The sequence below is a fragment of the Nymphaea colorata genome, chromosome 1 (assembly GCF_008831285.2).
Source record: "Nymphaea colorata isolate Beijing-Zhang1983 chromosome 1, ASM883128v2, whole genome shotgun sequence".
NCBI lineage: Eukaryota > Viridiplantae > Streptophyta > Magnoliopsida > Nymphaeales > Nymphaeaceae > Nymphaea > Nymphaea colorata.
Window position 1 is genome coordinate 3109205 of NC_045138.2, and position 21496 is coordinate 3130700.

At 39.4% G+C, this 21496-nt stretch overlaps 1 protein-coding gene across 3 annotated transcripts; it reads left to right on the top strand.

Moving 5' to 3' along the window:
• Positions 1 to 189: 189 nt before the first annotated feature.
• On the top strand, positions 190 to 19232 carry LOC116254361 (chloride channel protein CLC-c-like). Of its 3 annotated transcripts, XM_031629739.2 has the most exons (10): positions 190 to 1095; positions 1296 to 1385; positions 6997 to 7051; positions 13387 to 13682; positions 14280 to 14480; positions 15188 to 15365; positions 15849 to 16111; positions 16896 to 17165; positions 17342 to 18470; positions 18825 to 19232. In XM_031629739.2, the coding sequence occupies exons 4-10, from the start codon at positions 13489 to 13491 to the stop codon at positions 18912 to 18914; spliced, it is 2325 nt and encodes a 774-aa protein (XP_031485599.1). In that variant the 5' UTR covers positions 190 to 1095; positions 1296 to 1385; positions 6997 to 7051; positions 13387 to 13488; the 3' UTR covers positions 18915 to 19232. The 3 variants fall into 3 exon arrangements, with proteins under 3 accessions (XP_031485599.1, XP_049934244.1, XP_031485606.1); XM_050078287.1 differs by lacking the exons at positions 190 to 1095; positions 1296 to 1385; positions 6997 to 7051 and adding an exon at positions 12537 to 12651; XM_031629746.2 differs by lacking the exons at positions 190 to 1095; positions 1296 to 1385; positions 6997 to 7051 and adding an exon at positions 12671 to 12973.
• Positions 19233 to 21496: the final 2264 nt, after the last annotated feature.

Sequence of the window (21496 nt, forward strand, 5' to 3'; positions counted from 1 at the left end):
GTCTATAATACTCGTTACTTTATAAAAAATTTCAAAAGTAACATTCATCCCCTTTGATAAATACTTGTTCCATCCATGAAATGCGTACGCAACTCGGCCTGGCGGAAAGACTGACGTCGTTATTTTGTTCTCACTGGAGGGGTACTCTGGGTACTTAAGTATTGTTAGAGTGTAGAAGCGAAACGGGAAATCAAAATAACGGAAGAGGAGAAGAGGAGGAGGAAAAGCGAGAAGAGAAAGGCGGAGAGAGAAGACGGCGAGAAAAACTCGTGGCTCTCTGCATTTCCTTCCTCCCCGCCATTATTGTTCTCTCGATTCGTCCGTGACACTCTCCTCGTTCCCCTCCACGCAAACGTCGACTGATTGAGACGCCAGGATTCGTCTTCCTAGAGAGAGAGAGAGAGAGAGAGAGAGAGAGAGAGAGAGAGAGGTGACGTAGACAGGAAGGAAGGACGCTAGGTGAGAAAGACGAAGGGAGAAGGCTCTTTGTTGATTGGAGGCCTTCTTCTTCCCACGGTGAGAAATCATTCCGCAGCAGCAAATGCTAGTCACAATAGGGGTTGATTCCTCTGCGGTGACGACGTGCGGAGTCGTTCGGGCGATTTCTCTGACGGAATAGGCGGTTTTTTCTTTCCCGCGCTCTGTTTCTCGTAGCGCGGAGACTTGCCGCTTGATTCGAGGAACAGCAGCCGACGTTCTTCATGGAGATGGTGGATTGAGAATCGATTCATTGAGATATCGGATTTTGCTTCTGGTTCTAGGTCGGAACTCGGAGAGTTTGCTTGTACTTCCAGGCAGGAAAGAAGTTTTGCTGTCCTTCACGGCAAGTTTTGAAGAGATTGAGAGATCACGGTAGCTCGACCAAGCTTTGCTACTTGATCCATCGCGAGAGCAGGAGATCTTAAATGGCTGCAGAACGATTCTGTTGAAACGAAAACATAGTTCGGTCTATTTCCTTTACGCGATCTTGATCGTGATCGATTCCAAAAAAATCTGGAGATCGTTCTTCTACGCCTTAACCGAGCAATTCTGAGCGAAATTTCCTTAGAAAGCGAGAGAAAGAAGTTCTTCCGAACACCGGACGATTTCTAGCAGGTAACTGAACGATATTCTTCCAAAATCTAAGGTTTCAATCGTCGACTCATCCATTCAGGCAAGTGATGGGTCATTTCCGGTCATCGATCGACTCCATTTTTGTTTGTTTTCTTTCTTCATGTCTCATTTAATTATAACTTGTAGCATCTCTCTTTCTGACATTTTATAATAATTCGTATTCCTTTTTATTCTTTCATCAGGTGCAGGGGCTCAGTTTCTTCTTACAGGGCACATCTGAGAATCAGAGAGACAAAATTCTAGAAAAAGAATAAGGAGCGGGTCCTTCTACTGTGAGTTCTCTTTCTCTCTCTCTCTCTCTCTCTCGCTGCCTCCTGGTTGAGATTTTCTTTCTCCTTGAGTTCTCATTTCCTTGAAGCAGAAGAAAAGTGACTTCAGAAAACGAAACAAACAGAAGAAGTGAAAACAACCAAATACTATGCTCTCCGTTTAGATCAAGACAAACGAAATTCACGACGTTTGGTTATCTGCTGACTTTCCGTTCTCAAATTCACTTTTTCCTTCCAGAGAATCCACTTGTCCTTTTTCCTGTGCATGCGCGGTTCTTTTCCCGCGGAATGCCGAATGCGAGAGTTTTCCGTTTATCTCTTGAGTCATCCGGTCTTGGAAAGATAAACCTTTCAGCAACACCAATGGTACATATCTAATTGATTGGACGGTTTTGTTCGAAAACAATAGCAAGAATTGGAGGGTTGAAAGCTAATACCTGAGGCATATGGACACGTATATGTCGGTAATTTCTCTTTTTTCTTTTTTGTGGAAGAAGCACTTAGTAGTTAGTGGACCACCCCGTCTCTGACGTCCTAATTCATCTATTACGCATTGTAGTTCTGCTCATCTGGGACTTATTTTTCGCTTTCGGCCTTCTCATTATGTTGAGAGATAGGAGAGTTTTATCTCTGAGGATGTCACGGGCATCTGACAATCTCAGGTAAAATTCTCCAACCGCAGCTTTCCGTCTTCACCCCATTGGCTCGTTTCCCTTCGTCATTTCCCTCTTCCTGCCCGGTTCTCCTTCAGGTGTTTCATAGACAACCCCATGATCGTTAACAGCGGGCTCCCACCTATCTCATTATCACGTTCCAGACTCTTCGTCCATCATTTTCTTTTTGTCAGTTCTTTGTAGGTTTTCATTATCAAAAGGACCGGTCTTGCTTCGGATTCCTATTTCTTCATAGATGGATGTCCTACTTGGCGTGGTGTACATATAGATACTGTATATCTCTAAAATTAAATGTCGCCTGTCCTTTTAACATTTGGTGCTATTGAAGATAACACATAAAATATGATTTTGCATAATAGATATTTTCGAAATAGCCGTTCATGCTGCCTGGTTAGAAAGCGCTTTCACAATTAGCACAGTAAATGCTTATTGAACTAATACGCAATTTGAATGGATCATGTGGCTTTCTGCTCTAAGATATGACACTGCATATAGCAATTGGGCAAACAAGACATTCTTTAAGTATAGCATATATCAGAAAATTACACATATTTTCTACGAAGTATAGAATACTTTAACGATAAAACCAAAAACATGTTGGGACGGAATAAACTAAATTTAGTTGGAGTTTCCTGCATAGTAAATTTAGGTGTTAGACCAAGACAACGTTAAAAGTGGCATTTTTGGGAGTGGGTTCTTAGACATCTAGTGTGATGCAACCAGCCGGATAAAAAGTTTGATTCCGTGGGTAGAACCTTTTAGTTTTAGGAACCACGCATGCTGTCTGTCGTAATTACTTGATTCGACACTTCGACTGATCTTTTTTTTTCCCCTACCTATGAAAGAGTGGAGCTCGTCTTCCCCAGAAGTTCCTTTGGTTAGAAGCCAATTTGGACGGTTTTCTTTTTCGCCGGTTACATACACCTTGGACTAAGTTACTTAAGTTTTCGTATGGGAAAGAGACGAAACTACCGAAGTGTCTCAACTCGTGACAGCTTCGGCCTTTGTCCAGTGTCTTCCGCAATCGGGAGACCCATTTGGCAGTGTCAGACGTTAGAACAAGAAAACCAATATTTTGGTAAATATGCTTCGCTATGTAAAGGTTATTTTTATCCACCACATTTTGACTCATGAATTCCTCTTCAACCATGTTATCAATCGACAAATCCGTTTCTTCCTGGTTGTGAATTACCACTTCATCCTTCACATTTGCTTTTGTAATGTAAATACATCTCTGTATTATTTAACCATGATTACCAGCTCAACATAGTCATGCAATCAGCATGGGGCCGGTGTCGATTGAGAAATGTTTGCGTGTCCTTTTTTCTCAACCATTCACTTATTTCTCTGTTTTGTTGTATTTTCGTAAAAAAAAAGTTTAAATGTTTCAAGTTGGAGGTAAAAGGCTCTTTCGAAGAGCTTTAAAAAAAAGATCATGAATTTGTCAATAGGTGAGAGAACGATGAATACGTCGATCTCCGATTAGATAGAGATGAATAAAAAACCGAACCTTTTTATTTTATTGATGTCATCGGACAGAAGTTTATTAGTACACGCCCAGAGTGGATCCCACATAACCTTGACGGGCACCAGTTTTACACTAATATAATGCCGTCTTAATGGGCAAGCTCCAAGAAGGGCTCTGTATTAATTGGGATGAGCCAAACCTCTCCTGCCCAATTGATTGTGAGCACCTACTTTGTGAGCATCTACCATGACAGACATGTCTTGATGGGACGCCATGGCAGGAGAAAGAGCCTGAACCGTTTTCTTCGGAAATACTTACCCATCGTACGACCGTGTAGGTGGTTTTGGTGCCAACCGTCTAAGTGGGCCCCGCTGCTAAGCTTACCTATCCTTTGCCCGCCCTCCCCCGTGGAAAATCCCGGAGTAAACTACTCCTACGTGCCAATGAAAGTTGGTCTACCCATGTCAGCACAGAGTGCGGGTCCCAATATGACCTCCATTGCACGTGAAGGCAACAGACTTGAGTGTCTCTGAACGGCCCAAAAAGCGTTCGGCGTTCCTGGCCTTCCATCACCTATAGAAAGAACAACCAGGTCCCAAGGGAACCTGGACGGGAAAACGATTTGATGCCGTTGATCGCCAAGATGATGTTCCCTGTTTTATTTTAGGCGGACGACTCGAACACGGCACCAGCAGAATAGATGGTTACAGTTTAGGCTTAGGCTTGAGGTGTTGGGATAAAGGGGTTGGATTTGGACCAAGTCGATATGTCCGAGACGGAGGCAGGACAAGCAAGAAAATACAAACACTGGAAGAACAGCAGAAACGAAACTCGAAATGGCTGACCCGTTTTAGACTACATATGATCGCATTCAACGGCAAAAGAAGGGTCCCACGGTTGGATTTCTGTTCCCGATTCCCTGAACTTGATACGCTTTCTTTTGCTGCAATAACATGTTTTGTCCTCAATAAGACGCTTTTTGCAGGAGTGGCATAGCCACCTTATGGTTAGACTATAATGTTTCAGTCGCATACTTCAATTTATGTTTTTTAATTGAAGAATGCCGCTTTAGTGGCCCCTAGGTACTTCGTTGGGTGCCCCTCCCTAGATTATCTTTATCCTTTATCTTTTGTCTCGTAAAAGCAAAGATGGGACCCGAGTTCAATTTACAGTGATGTTAAAAAAAACCAATATTTTGCCATGTATAATTTTTCACGGCGGGAGCAAGGGTGGCATCAAATGTAAATCTAAGAGCCTATGATTTCATCAACTTTTAGATTTTAAATTCAACTTAAAAAACAATTTTTTGAAATTCTTTTCACATAATACGCTTAATAATTTTTAGTAATGGACAAATAAGAGTCTATAATTGTTTTTTTAGTTAAATGTTTTATATGTCATCTAGTTGTCTAGTTGTTATCACTCATTTTGTATGCCTACACTTATTTTATATGTCGTCTAGTTGTCTTTAGAAGCTTTTGAAAAATAATGTAGACAAGTATACATTTTTCATATAAAAAATAGTCAGATGTAATATATATATATATATATATATATATATAAAATAAATTTACGAAAGTCTATTACATTTTTCAATAACATGACAACGTGATATTGGTCGGTATTAAATATAAACGCTGTATAATATAAAGAACCTATAAAAAATTTTCTCATCTTTTGATAATAAAAGGTCTAACTTCTTGCTTTTAAATGCTACTTCTCAGTTATTTACTCATTAAAAAATATATAACTTCTTTTTTTTTAAAAAAGTTTGATCTTCTTGTTATTTGAGTGGAAGCTTGTGTTGCCTTTTTAAAATTGTCTCTTCGCCACCACTTTTTGTGTAAAGCCAGCCAAATAGCTGAACGACCGTTGACTCCGTTTGTTCAAAAGCTATCCTTAAGTAAATTCATGTGAAGAAACAAAATCAGTGTTTTTGGAGTTCAATATATACATGACCTTGATTATGGCAGTTATACCACCATAACATGGTGGAATTGAGATCGGGTCACCACCTGGGTTGGGTGGTACATTATTGGTTTCATAATTTCAAAGACAAAAAAAAAAACTTTTCTAGTCTTATTTTTTGATACATTATTTTTTAGTTTCATGTGCTAAAGTTAATTGTAAGATAAATTGCTCGATCATTTTTGAGACACTTAAGGGTTCATGAAATCGTGAGCATCTGATTCGCCATGGTACCAAAATAAAAAATTTTCACATTAAGTTGATTAAAAACCTACAGTTTCGTGGGGTGAAAGAAATTAAAGTAGAGACATCCATATGGTTGGTTTAGAAATTTAACGCTTGGATAAACACAGATATACGCCTGTATGCTAATGAGGTGGGCCCACGCATGCAACATATGTATATATAGTGGATGCTGCATATTGTTTCTCTACTCTGCTTTTTAATACTTACAAGGTAGCTTGTCTTGGACTCATTACGACGTCAAGCCGAAAGCTGGTTGGTGGCCGTAAGTGGGTGCTTTTGCATTTGGGTAGTGGATTTATTGGCAAATTAGCTAAGCTTATGATTAAAGAGTAGATAGGGGCCAATTATAGTGCAAATGCAAGATACCAACAGAAACTTATGAACCCTATTTCTGGTACGTATTTAAAAGCAGCTGTCCGTGGGGCTCATGGCCGGAAAAAGGACGTAAGTGACCTGTTTTTAGATGGCTTGGATGTAAGGCCCTTTTAGCTGAAGAATAAGCACGCTATTCTCTTGGCCAAACATTAACAATAGTGGCAAAAGTAAGACGTGGAGTGCACCATGCATCACCCTCGATGTATGATACGAGTCCTTCTAACCCATTCTTGGGAGGCCCCTGGTCCATTTTTAAGAAATACGTGCCATGCTTATGCATGAATCTGTTGCACACGTGCACGCATATAATTCAGTTTAAAAGGCTTTTTACGTTTACAAATCATAGAAATGTAAGCATTCATGGTCTACCATGTCTTATATTTGGTAGAATACCTTCCTGTATCAGTTTATAATTCAGTGGACTTGTTTTCCCACTGGTAAACCTTGGGTGGATAAGGACTACCATGCCTACCACTCGGAGTTAGATAATGACGGGGACTAAACATAACCCTGCCACTTGTTTCTGTCCTAATGGAAAGGTGGGGTTTCGCATGCTGGGGAGCAAGATAAATGAATCTCTTACAAAATGAAAATCTTGAGAAGGCGGTGCGCGAATAAATTTTAAAGAAAAGCAGTCGGAGATCACGGCACTGACAGAAAAATCAAATTAAAATCAATAGAAATGAAAAATACCAGTACCCAGCAATCAAAGGCCTCTTTTAGAGTACATATACCTTTCAGACAAAACCCTGAGTTTAATTGTCTGAAGTCAAAGAACCAAGTGGGCTGTAAATTTGTAATCTGGAAACAGTATACTTGTGGAGTTGGGTTTTTTTCCTGGAGACACCGTTTAACTGAGCCGTGCGTGTTCTTATTTGGACAGGTTGCTTGTAGCTGTCGAAGAATCTGGGAGCAGAGGCTGCGCCACATAGCCAAAGGTAAATAATTTATTTGAAGAATGACTTGTTACTTGCATTAGCCCCTCTCTTCCTTCACACTTTTCGGTCAATGATTCCTGAACGCAATAACACGTGAGTGGGCCCGATGTGCAACTTCAAAATTTGTGGGGAATTTAAGATACGAACGTAACTTTTTAAAGTATTTTAATCTGCGAAAATTATTGTCCGATTATTAATGTTTCTTATGGAATAATGTTAGAAGTACTGAAATAACCATTCAAAGAATCCACATGCACTTTGTCCCCTTGACAGCTTCTGTCGCCCCCGCTACCTTGCACCAATTAAGCAGATACACAAAGAAAGTCAAGTCCTTAGGTTCCAAGACGTTCGTTGGTTTTCAGATCTCGATTTTCTCGTTTGAGGACAATAATAATTCCTCGTGTTCTTTTTCTCCCTTTTTTGTGCGCTAGGCTTCCTATTCAACTCTGGGTTTTTAGAAGGACCATGAAAAATAGCAAACAGTATCTTCTGGAAAAAAGAAAAAGATACAAATTTTACTGCCTGTGGATTCATTTTGGTTGATGGCGATTGTCCATCCATGCGCCATGTGAGTCCATTAAAAAGGAGTAGTTTCAATTGGTTGCTCACCACAATCCTCCATTTCTTTACTTATTTTTTTTGGCCTCCAAATTTAAGTCCTTTTCATTCTATGGCTTTGAGCGAAACTGTTCTTCCTTTCACCGCAAGTTCAGCAGTCAACGCGTTACTCGATAATCTTTGGCAACATAATTTACGACTCCTTAAGTCTAATAATTTATGATTGAATATTCTAAACGATGACCTTATACTGCTCTAAGAGAGAGAAAAGAAAAAAAAAGGAAGAAGTAGTGAACATTAAGTCTTAGAGCATCCCCTCACTTTTGTTTCTTCTTGAAAATCTGCGTCTTTGGTACAAAGATCGGACTTGAATCAAGCACACTCTAAAAATCTAAATCATATCCATTTTATCCGATTTTCATATATTTATATTTAAATATGAATGAAGGAAAATCATATCCGAATCTGAAAGATCTGATTTCACAATCTCAATCAGATCTTTATCTGATTTTTATATTTACAGCTGAATCCGAATTTTGAACCAAAGCTGACTGACTGTTAGGTTTAGTTTGACATAGAATATTTGTTTAAAACTAAAAACTCTATATCCGATTTGATATTTTACCTATATCCAAATTCAAAGCTCTTCATCATATACTAATCTTTTTTTTTTCTATATCCAATCTTTTCAAAGCTGCTTGGTTGGATATCCGATCATCAAATGTGATATATTGAGATCCTAGAGGTGATTGAGATGCCAACAAAAGCTACGCAAGAAATTCATGCTAAAACAAACAAAAGAGGTGCACTGATTATGAACAAAAGGACAAAAAAGACGGGTGGCCCATAAAAAGGGCAAAGGGAAGGTGGAGGGTGATCTCTAGGCTGGCCAATGGTAATGGCTCCACAAGGTTTCCTTTTTTATTTTTAAACCAGCCTGTGGTCCGGTTTGGAACTTTGGCCCCATTATAAAAGTATTTAATGGGTGTTAACTACGTGGCAGCTCTAAGATCCACAGAACGAGGTGCCAAGTCCTTTTTCCTTCATAGTGATCCCTCCTTATTAGTTTTTTATTCTTTGGATCTATAAACTTCATTTTAAAGTTTCAAAGACGTCTTTTTTTCATAACCATGACAAACGCTTGGATTTAAATTATCAAGTAAAAAGACGAGGTCGGTCGTATCTTAAGGATGACCTAGACATAAATGGAGAGGTAAATATTATTTTAGAAGCAACCATGAAGATCATAATTTTACTATGGACAATTAACTTAGTGCAAACCTTAATTTCTCTCCATGGGAAGAGAATGAACTAGAAGACTCAAGCAGATTAGAATTGCGTTCTTCGTTATGCATGCTAGAGCATTAAATGACAACGCATTTGAGGGAGGAGAATTTGCCATGATTAAAAATGTTGTTTTGAACCGCGATGCGGAAAAAATTTGTGTCCTGAAGTTTATGAAAACAAGGATGAATTTAAACAAGAAAGATAATTCCTTGGAATAACGGATTACAATGGAAAAGAAACTTTGCAGCGTTTGGATAACATCCTAAAGAAAATCATTTTGTAAAAATCAGGTTTTGTTAAACTTGGGTTTTTAATCAATTTTTGAAACTTGATTCGTGTGCTTTGGTGGCACGCAGTTACAACAACCATTTGTTGTGATTGTTTTGTCACAGTCATCCAAACACACCTAAACGGTGTTTGTTTGGAGGCAACTTTTTGCCTCCAAAACGGCAGACCGTCATAGTTTACCGGCCATTTCGGCATTTCCTCATTATCTTGCCGGATGGGAATCGCAGGAGCCTTTTCCATATGAAGGCAAAAGTTGATAGTAAATCACGCTTATATGGATCTTTCTGTGCGATGTGTTCTTCAATTTAAAATCTGTTTGAATGCCAAAAAACAAAGTCCTAGACTCCAAAACAGTTTACAGCTGATTCCTTGTAAATTAAGGTCTTTATTATATCTTGCTTAGTTTCAGCTCATCCATTTTTTGCGGCTTGTTGGTTCTTTTTAAGTATATGCTAAGTGCTAATTAAAGATTCAAATAATTTGTGCCATATTTAAGTATATTGCTTTAGTATGTTAAACAAAATTTCTAGCAACTTTTAGTTCGTACGTTTGTTTTAAGGGTATTTACGTCCTTAATTTTGGAGAAACAATGAATTAAGGTTTTGAGCAGCGAATATAGCAATATATGAGGTAAGAGAAAAAAATTAGGAAAAACTAATGAATAGCTAGGTAGCATTCCGTTAGTAACAATGAAGGTCAGTATGAACTATGCTTGTCAAAAATTTGCGATTGGAGGAACAAGAACTTGGCATCATTTTGCTGGTAAAATGCTCTTCAATTTCAAGGCAAACACACAGCCCATCATGATGACTGAGATTATATATCTGATTGCGAGTATCACTAAATTGAACAGAAATATAGCATTTTGTGTGGGTTAAATAAAAGGAACGCTTCCAACGTGCCGTAGTTTTCTTGAAGATAAACTTTTGCCTCTTTCTCTGTATATTATCCGTCTCTACGTTTTATGGCAGCTCATTTCAGATTTCGCGAGATTTGTTTTCGTTTCACATAAAATGCTTATTTTGATAATAGTTCTTTAATGCCAAGCCACTTTACGGGCCAAACCTAGCTTTGCGTAGCGACACCATCACGCGTGCCTTAGATACCTCGACACCATGCCCAGATGATTTGATCTTCACTTCTTCACTTTAATATCTGATCACTCCAATCTCTAACCACGATATTGCAATCGAGATTAGCAATATGGAACCATATGATTCCTTCATTATGACCATGTTTCCTCTTTTGTGTCCCAATTAATGGCTATGTCTCATGACAGATCAATCTTGACTCTTGAGATCCTCCTATAGAACAAGGAACCACCATTAGTTTGTCACAATCCCGGAAACAAGCTTTGTTCCATCCACCAAGCTCTTTCCAACCAAGCCTACTCCTTGCCAGTGGATCTATCATTGAGGAAATGCCAGCTCACCGTCTATCTGCGAAGGAGCATGTTCTGATCATCTGCTAAATCATTCTTCCTGAGAGATTTTACATTCTCACCTTCAGTTGGTTTTATCCAACCACTTCCAATGGAAGTGGGTGGATCTACATCAATAATGCTTATAGCAGAAACTGTCTAGTGTCTATCATAAAAATGGATGGTGGAGATTGAATCTTCTCCCACTATTATGATCTGCCATTCAGTAGTTAACTGTTCACTGGTTGTTTTTTTCCCCAATAATTGTTTGCTCCTCTGACCTGTGCAAGTCGCGGCCAATCAGTTGCCCTTGTTAGAAAATTAAAAGAAAAAACTAAAGGAAATGGATCCCCGGTTTCTGGCAGACGATGGTGTGGCTGCAGACCCTCCAGTGACGAGAACTTATTGGGGAGAAGAAAAGAAGCTGCTAGTAGAGGACAAGGGTTGTGTCAAAGCAGCATGATGCATGCGTTTCGCGTGTCAGTGGAGGGTCGGATGTGAGATGTTCGACATTTTCTTTTCCTACTTTGCCTAACGCATTGAAGTAGACTTTTCCCATTCCAATATGTAGGCCCCATGCTTGATAAAACTTGCCGCGTATTGGTCCAAGACTTGATTTTACTCCTGCCACAAAATGCAGATCGAGAGAGAGGACACAGAATCAAATCCACGAGCCAAAAAAACACATAGATTTGGACACATCACGCTGTTTAGTTGGCAGATTGAAGGGCAAATTTGGATATCGCCAGTGGAGAACGAACATTTCAGAAGTTATCCCACCGCCGTTCTTGACTATTCGGCTGTAATCTGAATACCGTTCAACTGTAAGTGTAGTTGAATGGTCAGAATTGCTGTAGACAAGGGCATAGTTAGGAGTTTTTAATTATAAAAGTTGAATTATAATTTTAAAATTTTTTATATAGACTAAACAAAAACTTTTAAAATTTATAATTAAAATTTTGATTCCAATCTGACAGGAGCCATGGTCCTTACCGGTTTCCCTGAATTTATTTGCCGACTGTAGAGAAGCAGGAGAGTTGCTCCCCAAGTCTCTGCATAAAAGATGTCCAACGAACTAAGTACCTAATTAATCTAACCAGAACAAAGAAAATTAAAGAAGAAGAAAATTGAAAAAGAAGTTAGGACAAGTGGCTCATAATTACTTCACTAGGTTTGCTGAATAACTGCATCCCCTCTTATCTATATATACATAAAAAAACAGGAAAGTCAGATAAGGTTATATAAGCTCCAGACCGTCGCATAATTGACAGTGTTTCATTCTAGTAAGTACTATTTTTATGGACTACAAAATAATGAGTGCACGATACTGAGTTCAAAGCGTAAATCACCCAAATCTTGACGCAACCATAAACCCTAAAAATGAATCGGGGGTGTTGCCCCTTACAAACCGCCAATAAGATAAAATCTCTTTTCCTGAACAGATAAAAGAATCTGGAAGCAAGAAAGAGGCGCTTGCCAATTGCAAACCGCCAAACATTAATAAATAGCTTTTCTTGAGAGTCGGTAGCTGTTATCATCATATAAGCCAGAATAACTAACGTAATCAAATTAAAAATTCTTATTTTGCGTGTATGGGGCACAAAGAAAAGGAGCACGGTCTCGTGGCGATAGGATCATAGGAGACCAGGCACCCTCTCTCTCTGTCTCTCCTTTTTCTTGCTTTTTGTTAGTGTAATTTCTCGTGAACGGACGTAACAGGAGTCGAGAACTCTAGTAAGATCCTACCTGTAGGGCAAATCTGTCCATCTCAGCGCTGGACGTCCGTGTGGAAGCTTACTTTCTTTCAGTCTCCTACAGGCTACAACGTGGCCACCTACAACTGTTTGGGCCCATCTTCCGTTGTCTCCTTCGACATTATGTACAACAAACTGCAAAAATTAAATATGCTCCCCCAATGCGGTTCCACACATTCATGATTCAACCATTCCTCCCTTCAACGTTGTGGTCGGTGGCCGGCCTTCTCATTGACCCTTCTCCACGAACCCAAACTTTCTTCCTCGTATGGTTAATGCCGAGTACCGTCATGGTGATGACTCTTGCATCCTGAGACTAAAATTTTGAGAGTGCAGATGTTATTGTTTCTCGGATTCTGGTCTCTTTATTCTTTTAAATGCAAAGACAGTTTTCTCTGAAGTGTTTTCCGGATATCGTGAGCGTCCATCTCGTGCTATTTGAAGAGGAAACTTTCAAGCTGCATTTTCGTCAAGTTGCTGTTCTGTTTTCTTCCGTCTAGCAAGAGAGGCAATATTAGAGTGCCTTTCCCAGCAAATTATCCATGACCAACTTCTCCAAAATCGTTATGTTATTATTTGATCGTCATCGGGGTTTCGCTGAGACATGAAAAGGAGGTACCGTGGATATAGTGGATATAAAGTGCTGTTGTTTTAGTCTTTGGGTTCTTTACATTTGAATCCTTTTCTGTTTTTTCTGTTTCCTGAAAAATGCGATCCCACTGTTCATTGCAAAGAAGGCAATGGCGACATCATAGGAAACTTTTTAGGTTCGTTAAGAGGATCCTGAAAAAGTGGCCAGATATGGCTTTTTTTTTTTATTGCTTGGTGATAATTCTCTTTCCGGAATTTGAGGTACCGCTCGTCATCTTTGTCTTGCCATTCTGAATTTCTGTTTGATGATCTTTAACACAAAGTATCTAAATTTTTCTTACGGAAAGCCTATAATAAGTGGAAATGCTTCATCTTATTCTTCTTTTTCTTAGGGCAACTCTTGAATTATTCATATAGTTGTGTACCTTTCTCTGCAGGAGCCGGAGTCTAGGTGTGATTCTGGCGCGCTTTAGAAAACTTTGGTGATCGGAGATATTTCTGTATTGGTGGGAAAAGGAAAAAAAAACAACTGAAGAGCTATGGAGGTGGATAAGGATGTACTTGATATAGAAAATGATGGGATGGAAGAAGCAAAGGGCATGGAGAGATGGGAGTCCGGAGATTCTGACAGGTGCCATTTGAGGGAGCCTCTCCTTGTTCACAGGAGGAACACAACGTCGCAGTTGGCCATAGTGGGAGCGAATGTCTGCCCTGTGGAGAGTTTGGATTATGAGTAAGTATATCAAAACTTTTCAATATTTCCTGAAGTGGTAAACGAATAAGACTAGCGATTCTTTTTCCGTCGGTCCCTCTTCTTTGTTTGTGCCAATATCGCCTTTCATTCGTCCAGATTCCAAAACGGCTGGGATTCTTTTTTCATATATGAAAGTTCCTGAAAGCTGGTACTCCTTGTTATCTGTAACACCTTCGCTACAGAAAACTAAGAGCAACCCCTTAAACAACCTGCGGTTCTTTACTGTAGTATCTTGAGGCTAGAGCTGAGTAGCATTACATCTCTTTCATGTTCTATGGGCAATCTTTCGACTATATATTGACGAAGCCAAAGATGGTCGTGAACTTGGGAACGTGTATTGAAGTCGAATTTCAAGTCTTTAACTACATCCTTTGTTTCCAACATCCTGCTCCAGCATTAGAAGAAGGCATGATTCGACCTGATGGCCATGTAACAATTTTCTGGGCAGGTTCAGTGTATCCTTGGATAAATGGCTGAAAAAATACGTTTATACCTGATTTGCTATCTGGAAATAACCTTGATAATAAGCAAATGTGTTTCAACTTGCCATCAAATCCTTATTTTCTGCATTTGCAGGATTGTGGAAAATGATGTATTCAAGGAAGATTGGAGGTCAAGAAAGAAAGTGCAGATATTTCAGTATGTTGTTCTCAAGTGGACTTTGGCTCTTCTCATAGGCTTGAGTACCGGGCTTGTTGGTTTCTTCAATAATCTGGCAGTCGAAAACATTGCAGGGTTTAAGTTGCTAATGACTAGCAATCTCATGCTTGAGAATAGGTAAGAGTTCTTTTCGCTCCATGACATGGAGTATATTCTTCAGCTTCTACATATTCATTAGTTTGACCAAATGTTAAAACCACGGAATTTGTTAAGACTGGCCACTGGCATGCTCGTTAGGGAACCAATAGCAGCTTCAGCAAATGATGAACTTATCTGGTATCAAAAGGCATGGCCAAAATTTGGTTAAATACTGATACCGTTAGGTAAATGTTGTTGATCCCTAAGTCATAGAAAAAATGTTTTTTTCACTTCTGGCCCCAGGAAAATGAATGAAAAATTCTTTGCTTCTTAATTGTTGTATGCCTTTGCTCAAACACTAATTTGCCAAAACTATCTATAAATTATTCCTAACCTTAGATTTCTTGCAAAGGCATTATTCAGTGGCACTACGTTATTGTCAACTGTATAACTGTCAGATAGGTGTTGGCGTGGTTGTGGTCTTGTGTGCAAAAAAAAAAAATTTAAAGACCTAGGGTAAAAATTAAGTTTAAAGTAAACATATGTAGTTGACTACAGTTTTCGTAGTTGAAATTGAATTTTGTAAGTCGAAGCAGCACCAGCACACAGCGAGTATGGCATGGGTGCAGCAGGCTCCTTAAGGAATCTGTATTATGTAGCTGTATAGTCAGATCTTGACTTATTCAAACCCTTAGAATTTGGCTTGGGATGTAAGCATGATGGTCCTTGGGATTTTTCCAGTGCAGGTATCTATTGGCGTTCTTTGCTTACAGTGGTTGTAATCTGGTTTTGGCAGCATTTGCTGCTATCATTTGTGCGTACATTGCCCCAGCAGCAGCTGGTTCTGGCATTCCTGAAGTCAAATCTTATCTAAATGGAGTGGACGCTCCTTCCATTCTTGCACCTAGCACTCTCTTTGTAAAGGTACACAAAGCAACTTCATTTGCACTTTCTTACCAAACTTTTGTCATTTATGCATATATATGCATCATAGGCAGGAATCTCGTGTTAGACTAAATGAACCTTCTTATGTCAAAGTACGTGGAGGTGAAAATGAAGAACATCAATAGGGAGAGTATCCTTCGATTGCATAAGATGAAAAAGACAGCTTAGATGCAAGAAACACCAATGAATATTGAATAGCCTTACTTCATCCATGGAAAAGTTCTCCATGGCTGCTTTTCCAGCCCTTCGCACCTCCTAAACTCCACCTAGTTCCAATTTGAGGGCTAAACATTCAAAAATTCTCAAAAACTGCTTCATATTTCACAATAATTCGAGGCACTACCCTCTGGAACACTTATTTTAAAGGGCCATGTTGCAGGTCTATGAATTTTCTCAGTAGATGGGTGTCTAATTTATGTCAGCTTGAGATTTGTGCTGAAAATGAAATCTAAACTGATGCAGATTTTTGGTTCTATTGGTGGAGTGTCTGCTGGTTTTGTTATTGGCAAGGAAGGCCCCATGGTGCACACAGGTGCCTGTATTGCTTCATTACTGGGTCAGGGAGGTTCACGCAAATACCATCTAACATGGACATGGCTTCGTTACTTCAAGAATGACAGAGACAGGCGTGATTTAGTCACATGTGGTTCTGCAGCTGGTGTTGCTGCTGCATTTCGTGCCCCTGTCGGTGGTGTCCTCTTTGCACTTGAAGAAGCAGCTTCATGGTAAGTATCAGTCATCTGATGGGTATCATTCGGTTGTAGTCTACTTACTAATGCACCCTGGATGCCAACCGTTCAGCTCAAAGCTCTGTAGCCAAAAGGCAGATTAGGATAGTTGTTGAGAATATAACCACAGACCACTAGCATCTACCAGTCTGGCAGGGTGAGAATAGAATGGGTATTGTTAGCTGATTGTCACATGGAATGCTATGTAGGTGTTCATTTCAAGTCCACTTGAAAGTAACGACCTAGGATATAGTGTGAGTTTTGCATGGGTATTGAAAAGAGAGAGAGAAAAGGGGGGAGAGGGAGGGAGGTAGAGAGAGATACAGAGCATGAAAATCTGTGAATGCAATTGTGCATACACATAGCAAAATTTGGTTTTTTCAAAATGAATTTCTTAGATGACAAATAATATCTTATCTGGTTTTTTCAAAATGAATTTCTTAGATGACAAATAATATCTTATCTAGCATAGATCTGGCTATGTTTAAGAAAGATTGATGGTCTATTGTTGATGCAAATGGTGCAACTTTATCTGGCCATGCATTTTCTCACTTGAAGACTGCTAATTTCCATGTTAGTGCCTTTGGATTTCCAATTGCCTCCATATCTTTGTCATTGGTTGCTATGTTTTTTGGATTCCTTTCCTTTTCTATACTAGCCACTTGAGTAACTCTATAAATATTGATGGAACCACTATATTTACAACTGTATTCATATGAAAAGTACTTGTTCTTCAGTCTACGAGGTATTCTCTATTGACCAAAATAACATCTTATTTCAGGTGGCGGAGTGCACTTCTTTGGAGGACATTCTTCACTACAGCCGTTGTAGCAGTTGTTCTTCGTGCATTAATTGACTATTGTCGTAGTGGAAACTGTGGGCTCTTTGGGAAGGGAGGGTTAATAATGTTTGATATGGACACAGCAGAGGTGACATATCGCATGGCCGACTTGGTACCCATCATAATTCTTGGTATCATTGGTGGTATTCTTGGGAGCCTCTATAATCGTTTTTTGGATAGGATCCTCCGTGTTTACAGTATCATCAATGAGTTAGTACTTAACCTTTTTCTCTTGGCATTTCTAGACTTTCTTGCATCAATCTTCTTGAGACTTTGGTAACGCAATGTGCATGTGCATAACTAGATGCCATACAAATTCTGGTATATCATGTTGATTCACTAAATGAATATATCTTCTAATCATGGCATACTGAACCCTTTTGCAGGAAAGGGCCAAGATGCAAGATTCTTCTCACCTGTATTATTTCTATCATTACCTCTTGTTGCTCCTATGGCCTCCCTTGGCTTGCAACTTGTACTCCCTGCCCCAGCAATGTCAAGGAAGAGTGCCCCACCATTGGCCGTTCTGGTAACTTCAAGAACTTCCAGTGTCCTGCTGGTCAATACAATGACCTTGCCAGCCTCTTCCTTAACACCAATGATGATGCAATTCGCAACCTTTTTAGCACTGGCACAGACACAGAGTACTCTATTTCTACGATTCTCCTTTTCTTCTCTGCAATTTATGGCCTTGGCCTCATCACATATGGTGCTGCCGTCCCCTGTGGGCTTTTTATTCCCGTCATTCTTGCCGGAGCCTCGTATGGCCGACTAGTTGGCACTCTTATTGGTGGCATAACTGATCTTGATCCTGGATTCTTTGCACTCCTTGGTGCAGCTTCTTTCTTAGGTGGCACTATGAGGATGACAGTTTCTGTTTGTGTCATCCTCTTGGAGCTGACAAACAACCTCCTTATGCTCCCCCTGGTCATGCTGGTACTTCTCATTTCCAAAACAGTTGCTGATGCTTTTAATCATGGTGTGTATGACCAGATCGTTCGGATGAAAGGGTTGCCATATTTAGAAGCCCATGCAGAGCCTTACATGAAACATCTGGCTGCTGGTGATGTTGTTTCTGCACCGTTGATTACCTTTTCTGGAGTGGAGAAGGTCAGCGAAATTGTGCATGCACTTAGGTTCTCTGGTCATAATGCTTTTCCCGTTGTTAATGAGCCTCCATTCTCTGAGGCACCTGAGCTTTGTGGATTGGTGTTGAGATCTCATCTGCTAGTGCTCCTGAAAGCAAGATTGTTTAAGAGGGACAGAGTTGTCTCACGAAATGAGATATCCCGAAAAATTGGTGCATTTGAGTTTGCAAAACCAGGGTCAGGTAAAGGATTGAGAATAGAAGATATCGACATCAGCGATGAGGAGATGGAGATGTATGTAGATCTTCATCCAGTAACCAACACTTCACCTTACACTGTGGTGGAGACAATGTCGCTGGCAAAGGCAGTTGTGCTTTTCCGACAACTTGGACTCAGGCACCTTTGTGTCATTCCCAAGACTCCCGCTGTGAGTAGACAGTTTACATATCTGACATTCCCGCACTTGCTAGATGCACCACACTTTTCCACATATTTCAGTAGCTAAACTCGCATTGATCACTCTGTCCCTGTGTGCAACATACTCCACACAGGGTTAATTGCATCCTTGCAGCTTGTGCAGGGAAAACCTTTACTCTAAACCACATCATGATCTGTTAGTGCTCCATTGCAGCAGCAACCATGTGAATGACATAGCCAAACTGCATGTCATCGCCATTTCCATCTACATTCCATCATTAATCAGGCGCTGTGCTAGATCTGCTGTGCAACTGCTTCATTTTTCATCACCAAAGTCTCACAAGAATTATTCTATTTTGTGCAGAGGCCTCCGATTGTTGGAATCCTTACACGCCACGATTTCATGCCAGAGCATATTCTCGGACTTTACCCACATCTCAAGCACAGCAAGTAAATTGATCTGCTAGCTGAAGAATGGAGATGTTGGAAATGCATCAATAGGGCTGGCAATGTTAATGCGTCTATTTTATGTTAGAGCTTTGTGAATTCCTTCCTTTTGGCTCGAGAGGTGCATGCAGTTGTTTGGCAACCCATGCAGAGGTTTTGAGTTAGCTATTCATCATTCGTTCTCGCCTGTATCAATTTAGTAAAGTTCATATCTTTCTTTCCTTTGCGATTTTTGTGATGTGAATGTAACTGCCGTTACTTGTATCAAACTCTATCATTATCTCCAAATATTATATTATCATAAATAAAGATATCCTTTTGCGAACCAGTTTGTGACAGCCTTTTTTTCTGTTTGCGTTAGCTGGAGGCCAGTTTGATATTTAATATAAGAAAAGTAGTTTGCTTACTGAACCCCAACTCAATATTGTTAAAAGCGAAACAAAATCCAGGCGAGAAAGCAGAACCAAGTTGAGAAGATACCGATCAATTCTGTTCTTGCACCGAAGACCTGACCATTCTGAAACAACTGGGTCTACATCTCTTTTCAATTCCCATTCTTTTCAATTCCCATTCAAGAGCTCTTTTCTGTCTCCATGCTTTTCCTTTTCGGCACCTTGAAAAGAATGGTCAAATTCTTTTATTTGAAACGCTTGTACTTTCTGCACTTTGTGAAGGTTGATAATCCTAACAAATATAAGAACTGAAGCTTTGACGGTTTTTCCCTCAGTAAAGTGAAGTTTCTTCGAACGGATGCCTTGGAAATATGTAGTGACATGCTCAAGTTGAGCAAAAGAGACAACTGAAAATTCTCTCTTTTCTGTTTTGCTTTTTTATTCTTTGAACTTGTTATGGAAGGTGATACATTGCTTGGTACCGGACAAGTCTTCACACATATGTTGATGGCTGTTGATAATTCTTGTACATATATATACATGTATACCTATATATTAGAACAAAGTTGGCACATCGTCTCACGAGCATGAGAGAGTGTCCTCTCTTTTAACAGTCCTTGCAAAATGCACAAGAGGTCCATAGAAGACATGGGTAAGTTATATGAGATCTTAAGCGATCTGAATGGCATTCCTTCTTCTTGCCAGGAGGCTGCCATGCAACTACCAACTGAACGCCAGGGTCTTATGCCTCGTTATAGCAGCAGTAAGCTCAAATAAGCTTGCTTCTCTCTCTCTCTCTCTCTCTCTCTCTCTCTCTCTCTTTGCATCACATTAGAAATTGAAGTATGCATTCTAGAATGATATACACGGTCCACGCTTCTACGAGCAGATCATTCTCTCTCTATCACCTTCTCTCTTAAAAGGGGTATTCAACATATGTACCATTCTGATATGCATATTTCTCTTTCTCTCTCTTTGAAGGACTAATGTGCATATGAGACAAACACGTACACGCGCATGCGTTCTGTACACACAAACACATCTCGGTTCCACTGATGGTTAGAAGGGCATCAAAAATTCAAATTTTGTGATTTTTATTCTTTCAGTTTTTTCTTTTTTTACTTTGACGACACAGTCGTTATCTGAATCATATGTTTAGTAAGGATGGCAATTAGATTAACTAAGTACCAACAGATGTTTCACGCTTTCGGGGGGAATTCAAAACTCAAAAGCTTGCAATTCTTTGTATAGATCATGTTTTCCATAGAAAAAAAGTTGCAAGATTTTGTTGAGTCTGATGTGCCCAATCAATAGAAGATCGCTAAGGGCCGTACAGTTTGGACAGTAGGAAGAACTAATCTCTCTCTCTCTCTCTCTCTCTCTCTCTATATATATATATATATATATATATATACACCGTTTTTGCCTGTGTATAGAATTGAAAAGGAACATGCTTGAGTTTGGATTTCTTTCACTTGACCACCTGTTTTTTTTTTTAATGTAATTAAGGTGGTTAAATGAAAGGAATCAATTAACTGTACCTTTGTTTGGTAAGGTTAAAGAACCAGAGCCAACGAGGTTAATAGGCGAACCAGACGACCGGTTCATGTACGATGCTTGGCTCAGTGTTTGAGAAAGCTATAAGCCAAGATGAAATTCGTGAAGAAACTTGGCTGAGTCCAGTTCGGGCTGCATGCCATCTCGTGAACACTACTGCAGCAACACTGAAAGATCCGAAATTTGAAGAAATTTACCAAGGAAGCTTATACTCATTTAGACCAAACAGAACTATAAACTCATTTACTTGCAAAAACATACTGTCTTAGTAAGTTTTGATGGGATTCAGTGCATTAGTGCTCGTGTAAGTTGTTTTATGCAATGTTGTAAAAGGTGTAGCATAACTATCGGTCGGACCGATCTATACGTTGTATTGTAATGTATGACGTATTGCAAACGTAGTGTAGAGTATCGTAAAATTAAATTTTTAATTTAAAAAAATCATAAAAATAAACAAAAAATCAGAAATAAAAAAAATGTATTCAATATAAAGAAGATCATCACATAAGGGACATTCATGTGTATCAACAATAGATTCAAAAATAAGAAATCAGATATTCAAAATAACATAACAAGCGTGCATCACAATTTTAAACTTGAAAATTTTATAGAATCTTAGAACTTAGAGTCTTAGGACTTA